The 7,713-nt window shown below is 53.2% G+C and overlaps 1 protein-coding gene across 2 annotated transcripts; it reads right to left on the reverse strand.

Moving 5' to 3' along the window:
- Window positions 1–684: 684 nt before the first annotated feature.
- Window positions 685–5,690, reverse strand: MTG2 (mitochondrial ribosome associated GTPase 2). 2 transcript variants are annotated; one of them, XM_052650944.1, is made up of 6 exons: window positions 5,471–5,690; window positions 3,606–3,753; window positions 2,878–2,993; window positions 2,214–2,432; window positions 1,912–2,050; window positions 685–1,191 (listed from the first exon to the last, which is right to left on the reverse strand). In XM_052650944.1, the coding sequence occupies exons 1-6, from the start codon at window positions 5,672–5,674 to the stop codon at window positions 797–799; spliced, it is 1,221 nt and encodes a 406-aa protein (XP_052506904.1). In that variant the 5' UTR covers window positions 5,675–5,690; the 3' UTR covers window positions 685–796. The 2 variants fall into 2 exon arrangements, with proteins under 2 accessions (XP_052506904.1, XP_052506905.1); XM_052650945.1 differs by lacking the exon at window positions 2,214–2,432.
- Window positions 5,691–7,713: the final 2,023 nt, after the last annotated feature.

The following is a 7,713-nucleotide window of genomic DNA, read 5'->3' on the forward strand; positions in this document are numbered from 1 at the left end:
CCTCAGGGACATGTCAGGAGCATCACACTTTAGCTGGGGGAAACAGATGTGTGGACCCACCCCTTGCTCGATGTGTGGGCTTGTCCTCATCAGGGCATCTGCAGTTGGGGGACCCTGAGGTGTGGGTAAAGCTGCCAGTGACACCTAGCAACACAGACCTGTCCCTGACCATCCTGGGGCTCAGGCTGCCGACACCCTGCCTGCAGCCTGCAGTTAATAACCCACCATGAGGCCCAGGTCGGATATTGGGAGCATTCAGTCGTGAAGCTCAGCTTCCACAGAGCACAGCACCGTCTGGGATGACAGAGCGGGCATCACCCTCACTGATGCCCTGTTTCTTCACAGCTGGGCACCTGCAAAAGCTTCCTCACCCCCTGCCTCACGCAGCAGACGGAGCATCCCTGTGAAAGGGTGCCAAAAGCTGTGGAATCAGAGGCCCACCTCTGCCTCAGCTGCCACCACCCGCGAGTCAGCGCTGCTGATGCTGGCTCCTGTCCACGTCCCATCTGGTGACGTCAGCCAGCATGTAATCCCTGCTATTAATAATTAGGGGCCAATTAACACAGATGAGCCCATTGCAGCATGTCACTCACACGCAGGCGGGTGTGGAAGCACTGGGGAGAGACTGGCAGGGGCAGGAGCGTTCGCTGCCCAAGGGGTCCTGTCCCAAGGCAGGGGGTGTGTTGGCTGGGAGTCCCAGGTTGGCAGGAAGGCCCCTGCACCAAGGCCTCCCAATTCCCTGGGGCTCCTTCCTCATCTCCAGTTGCAGCTGGCCTGCCAGGTGCGGCCTCCTCTGCTACCACCGCAGCGGCTGGCGGCCGTGCTCTAGCTCGGTGGCCACATGGCGGTCGTGCAGTTCCTTCAGACGCAGCAGCAGCTCCTCCAGGTTTTCCCCGGTGGCTGCCGACAGGGCGATGGCCTCCTGGCCCAGACGGGCCTGCAGCTGGGGCAGCCGGGCCCTGGCCTGCGGGAGGTCGATCTTGTTTGCCACGACAGCGTAGGGTCTCTTGGACAGGCCTTCGTCGTATTGCTCCAGCTCATACTTCAGGTCGTCCAGCTGTGTCCAGGGCTCTGGCACTGAAAGGTCCACCAGGAACAGGAGGAAGGGGCAGCGCTCGATGTGCCTAAGGAAGGCCAGGCCCAGGCCCCGGTTTTGGTGGGCACCCCGGATGATGCCGGGGATGTCAGCCACTGTGGAGAGACAAGCAGACAGTCAGGAGGGGAGCCCGGGGCCTCTGGGCACTGAGACTTTCCTTCCAAAAAGTATCTCATGAGTGAAGTCGTTCAATTTTCCGCCTTGCTGATTCACCAGGCCGATTCCATCTGAGGCACTGCAGCTTCCAGTCTTGCTAATGCTTTGAAATATTTGGGTGACAGGCATGATGACAGATCAGTCTAATAAGAACTACTTAACACATTCCAATCTCTCTGGCTTCAAAAGTGATTCAAAAAAGGGGAAAACGGCTTCCTGTAATCTATTAATAATTTGATTACCGATAGAAATTATGATAGAGTCCTCTGCAAATATAAAGTGCTATACAAACCACGTTGCCAGCAGGCTTACTATTTTTAATGGGTACATTATCTTCTGGAAAAAGTTTTCTTTCTCAAAATGGTACAGGGAAAGCTTTTAAAATCACATGTTGTCCACATGACTGATGCTGCCGAATTCCCCGTAGATGGAAAAGAAGAATAGAGGCGGTGAAAAGGAGTAATTTCCTCAGGTTTGAAATTTAAACTCAAATTCCCGAACTGCCACTAACAGATGCCTGGGGGAGGGGGTGGGAAGCAAATCTAAACCGATTTTGATAAAGAACTATAATTTTTAAATGAAGAAAAACAAGGCTGCATGTAGGTTACACAAGCATGGCTCTGAACTCCACCATCACCCAATCCTCTGAGAGATCCTACCTGCTATCTGCTGGTGGTCCTCGTAGTGAACAATCCCCACGTGGGGGTTCAGGGTCGTGAATGGGTAGGAGGCCACAGCGGGCCTTGCGTTTGAAATGGCCCGGAGAAGCGAGGACTTCCCGGCGTTGGGGAACCCAACCTGGAAGACAGTGAAGACTATCACCACAGAGTCTGTACCTGGTTGGGTCACAGAGTCTCAGGTTGGGAACAGGGGACAAGCAAGAACAGGGCTCCTAATGAAGCCAAGAGGACCTGATAGGAGAAAGCGGGCTGCTCAGCCGCCATGATGCACAAACACCCACCAGTCCAGCATGTGCCACCGTCTTGAGCTCCAGAAAGAGGACGCGCTCCTGGCCTGGCTGTCCGGGGGTGCAAGTCGTGGGTGCACGGTTGTCGTTAGCCAGGAAGAAGCGGTTACCCTTCCCCCCTGCCCCGCCCACTGCTGCAATGAACTCGTCTCCTGGGCGCGAGAGGTCAGCCAGGACTTCATTTCCCTCCTTCACCAAAGTGCCCACGGGGACCTGAAACACAACAAAGCGTTTTTAGGGGTTCCAGAGAAGGGGGTAGTTCAAGCTCCCAGAGGGAGGAGGGCCCTCAGGGTTCTGTGGGGCAGGCTGCACAATGGCTTCTCCCAGTAGCACTTCTATAGCATCAGGGTGAGCAGAGCATCTGCGAATGAGAGCGATGCTGAGGGCGTGAACCCACTGCTCACACGGAGATGCCCCAGGGGGTAGGGCAGGGGAGGCTTGCGGGGCTGCAGATAGGGACTGCGGACCTGTGGGTCCGCTCGCTGGAAGGCAGAATCGTCTCAGGACTGTGAACAGGTCACAGGTGCATATGGTATGAAATTGACACTGAGTCCCCGACTGGGGTTGCTCTGTGGAAGACAGGCCCCTCTGGACCACTCGCAGGACCTGGGAACCCGACGGCCCACAGGGTGGACAGGGGACTCCACGCCTGGCCTACCCGAATGTAGAGGACAGCGCCATTCCGCCCAAAGCAGTTCTTCCTGCCGCCGTCCTCGCCGTCAAACCCTTGGTACTGCGACAGGACAGAGGACAGAGACTTGACCTGCTGGTCAACTGGAAGTCAAAGCGGGAAGCGTCACCGCCCTCTGTGTTAAAGGCAGACCCGTCTCATTTCGTAAAGTTTCTCTTATTCAGATTAAGAATGCACACGGGATGAAGTCATGGCAAAAGTTACCAAACCAGCAATGAGACTTTTTGAAAAAGCTAAATTCTTATTTTCCTTTAAAAGATACTACAGTTTCCAAAAAATTCACAACTACCCACAATATCACTGTGATTTGAAAATAGCTGTACTTTATTATTATGCTGTGAATGGCTACTAACTCCAAGTGGACTGGTTTGCTAGGCCTTTGTGCTCCATGTGTTTAGGGGCGATCAACACCCTTTTAGCACTTGACTGAGATAGTAACAGTAACAGATTTAACCCTTGGACATATGGTACCAGAATGTTAGATTCTCTGATAGTCTTAAACAACAAACTATCAAAGCTGGTTTGAAAGTTGGTTTGGGGTAAAATATCTAAATGTAAACATCCACGTAATTTAATAAAATGATGTCCACACATCGGTTTTGAATTCAAATTCCTGTTAGGGCAAGAAGGTGCAAACTCCCCATCCAGAGATGACAGACAAAAGTGAAGTTCCCCAGCTGCCCAAGGGCACCTGCCTCTCAGGATGACATGGCCCCCGTTGCCTCCATCACCACCGTCAGGGCCTCCAAACTCCTTCCGGGGTTCACTGTGAAAGCAGCTCACCCCATTGCCTCCGCGTCCCCCTCGGATGAGCACTCGGCGATGATCCACAAAATGCCGTTTCTGCAGAGAGCACAGGGTGCCCTGATTGTTATTAACTCCGCAGTCCTTCCAAGGACCAAGCAGCCATTTGAAAGGTACCTTTTCTACCTAGGAAGAGCTTTAAAATTAGATGCTAATGATACTAACATTGTTAATCTCTCCTAAAATGCAAATATAAGAAAGAGTTCCCGGAAGTCACTGCTATTTGTAGGCAAATGTAAATCCACGACGCAGATGTAAAGAGTGGTCAGCGTGGAATACATGCCCCAGAAACAAACAACACTAACGACCTAAATACAGCACAGCACAGGAGACACTCCTTAAATAAAGCATCTTCCCAGATTTTTTTCAAATAGAAACACACTACTGAAATAACAGACCTTTACTAACGAAGTTTCTGTTCCTTAGCACGAGACACTGAGAGCGACGGTCCCTGGGCCATTGCCAGGCTTCCCGCTAAGGGCAGAAGTCTCTGGCCAACTGAGTAGGTCCACATTTTTAAATGTGGTGATGCAAACCGAGCTCCAATCTGTGAGCAAGTTCTTCTCCAGGTCCCTAAGGGAGCTACAACCGACCTCAAGAATTAGAACTAACCGACCAGGCTAATGTTTAATAAATGTTCACTGGCACAAGATGTCCAGCTGCCCGAGGTGCCAGGGTGCAAGTTGGGGCTACCACCCCAGACCAGCTGCCCTGTCCCAAGAAGCCTGCCTGCTTCCCACAGGAGCGCACAGGCAGATGTGGCCGCCCACACAGCCCCTCCGTGGGGACCAAGGCATCTGCATTTCCATAAGCAGATCTTTTTTTAAAAAAGGAAAACACACAAATATTTTAAGATGCTCTGGCACCACCACATGGAAAAACCATGAATTACTATTCAAAAACACAATGTATAATTTTGAACACGAGGGAAAGCAACCTGATGGGAAGAAAGCACAACTGATGAGCACTGAACAGAAGATAAAGCTCAGAATCAACGCTTACATTCCAGGGAGGAGACATAACCATTGGAAACCTGATACATCTGAGTACACTTACTGACTGCCAAAGTAATTTCCCCACAGGAAGTACTCTCTGCCCTAATGAGCCTCATGTGGAACCCCCTACTTAGGAGAAAACAAAGTGGTCTTAAACATGTACATTCTTCAATTTGATTAAAGATCATTCATATTTTAAATAGGTTTTGGTAAACAGAAGAACAAAAAAAGTGTAAGACTTTGAGAACTATAAAACTAAACGTCTATGTACCCCCTCTCCAATGTTATAAATTAAGAACTATTCACACATATTTAAGAATATGAAAGTGATAAGTGAAAGTGTTAGTCACGCAGTTGTATCTGACTTTTGTGACCCCATGGACTGTAGCCTGCTAGGCTCCCCTGTCCATGGAATTCTCCAGGCAAGAATACTGGAGTGGGTAAGCCGTTCCCTTCTCCATGCATTTAAGAATATATATAATACTTATCTCAGACACACAGGCTAGTGATACAGGAGTCTGGGCACCCTCCTGGTGAAGGCAGAGAATACCCAGAAGGGTCATCACTTCTACCACACTGGGCACCACCTTGGGGCCACCACAGTTTTGGCCAGCATGGTACTTGGTATCCACAGGCCTTCATCTCATGTCCTCATCTTCAAGGATAAATGAAGACAAGATAATGGGAGCTCAAAACAACACCCTGTGACTTCCAATGAGGAAACTGGAGGCAAATCCCTTCAGGGTTTCTAGAAGTCTCACCAGTTTTTTCTCCGAGAGTGGCTGCTTCCTCGGTGGTTCCTGGTGCTTGGTGCAGTCCGCACAGCTGACTGAGAGCAGTCTGGGAGAAGCGCGCAGCAGAAGGCGGCGGCTGGGCCCATGGACCATGCGGGCTGGTAGCATCCAGCACCCCACACCCTCCAACACCACTTGGGGTCTCGCTGAGAAAAGCCTTGAAGGTATCATGACTCCTTCACAAAAGGCAAACTGGTAAAATAAGACATCTGGTTTAAACCTGAACATGAAATTGAAACTAAAGAAGTGTGGGCGCCTGGGCCAAAAAAATCCTGATGTACGTTTCTGAAATAAATGAGCCCACGGAGGAAGCTCTCACCTCACTCCTCACTCACCACTTTCCACACGAGTCAGGCCCTCTTAGCCCATATGCCACTTGGAAGGAGTTCCCTGGTGGCCTAGTGGTTAGAATTCTGGGCTCTCATTGCCAGAAGCCTAGGCTCCCTCTGTGGCCAGGGAACTGAGAGCCCATAAGTCTTGAGGACAACCCCCTGCCCCCACGCCAAAACAAACCCATCTGTTTCTTACAACCCTATGAGAGGTAACACCGCATACTGGACTTTCTCCATTTACTTTTCTAGACTCCTTTCCCACCCTGCTCTGTTTCAAGAGAATACCCTGCAGGACCACCCTCAGTTGCCTTGCTGTTGGGCAATGGCTGGATGGAGTAGCAAGAGCTGGATATCGACTGAAGGCTGCACCACCAGCCAAGGAGGCCATGTCTACACTCCTCTGTCCTGGTCCTTCTCCTTACCCTGCGGGCGTCCAGGAGCGGCAGCAACGCCATTGTCACCAGCTCCAGATAAAAACATCAACTCTGCCGTTTCCCTGAATGCTCCCCTTCAAATGGGGGCCTTTACACCCTCCTTAAATTGTCCTCAAGAGACCGTGCCAGGATTTCGGACCCTTACATTTTGCACGCCCATTTTAAAGCAGTGGAGGCTGAGACTCAAGTGAGGCTGTCACTTGCCCACTTCACGTAGTATTCTCACTGCACCAGTGATTCACAGCAGTGTTCTTCAAATGCAGGACACACACACGACCACCGTCCAGGGCACCAAGGCAAAGGTCATTTTTAAAGAATCAATGTTGTGTTTCTTAACTCTGGACACGTTTCCGCTGCTAAAATCTATGTGCCTGAGAACTATCATTTAAAAGCGTGTTCTCCTTTCCGCTCGTGTCTCGAGAAGGGTCCTCTACAGAAGGAAGCCCCCTCCTGACGGACCGCGGTGCCAGACCAGGACGAGTCTGAGAGGTCCAGCCTGCCCCAAGCTGCCCTCAGAGCAGGACGCTGCTTCTGCAGAACTCTACACCCGTGTTCACGCTCACACTGTTCTGTGCGACCGCACCACCGCAAGTACAGAACAACACCCGCGAGGACCTCGGCCCGAGGGCTTCTCCGGGCTGCCGGAGCGCGCCCACGCGGGCTAAAGGGAAGCAGGAAGCCTGGGCCAGGGACTCGAGGGCGCTCTCGGTCCCACGCCTGTGCCCTACCCTCTCCCACGGGTGCCCGGACGCTACCCACACTCACCACTCCGCGGGCACGTCACTTCCGGTGCCGCCTCCAGGGATCACTTCCGGGACCGGCCCCGCCTGCGCAGGGTTCCTCAGCGCGAATGTGCGAGAGGGGGAGGGGCTACGGGCGTCCGGCGAGAGCCGAGGAGGGTTTCCAGCAAGTGGGCGGGTGTTTCCTTTGAACCCAGGGACTCCGACACCGCGGGCCGGGCAACCCTCTCCCACCGCGGCTTCCGGCTCCCCATCACCTCACGGAAACTCAGTCTTCAGGTCGGTTCTCGAAGAGCCAGTTTATTAATCACACCAAAGGCATAAAACAAGACTCCAAAGTCCGACTGAAGAGAGAAACGGCGGATGAGGACGGTTGTCCGAGGACGGCCTGTGCTCGTGAACGAGACGGGGCGACCTGCCCGGTCACGGCCGAATGGTCAGACGCCCACCTCTGGCTCCGAGGTTGAGCGGCCGCCGGCGCTCAGCGACCGCCGAGGCGAGGCTCCGGCTGGGCGCGGGAGAGATGCTCGGTCGGCCGTGCCGGGCCGGAGGTGCCGAGTCCAGACGCGGCCGGGGCGGGGTCGCCGCCCGGGCGCCCGCACCTCAGCCGGGAGACCAGGCGGCACCGACCGCGCCGCGCGGACAACTCGCTTCGGCCTGAGCTGCCGCGGACAGAAGAGACACGAGAGTAACGAGCCGCTAGC

This window comes from Budorcas taxicolor, chromosome 13 (genome assembly GCF_023091745.1).
Source record: "Budorcas taxicolor isolate Tak-1 chromosome 13, Takin1.1, whole genome shotgun sequence".
NCBI classification, from domain to species: Eukaryota; Metazoa; Chordata; class Mammalia; order Artiodactyla; family Bovidae; genus Budorcas; species Budorcas taxicolor.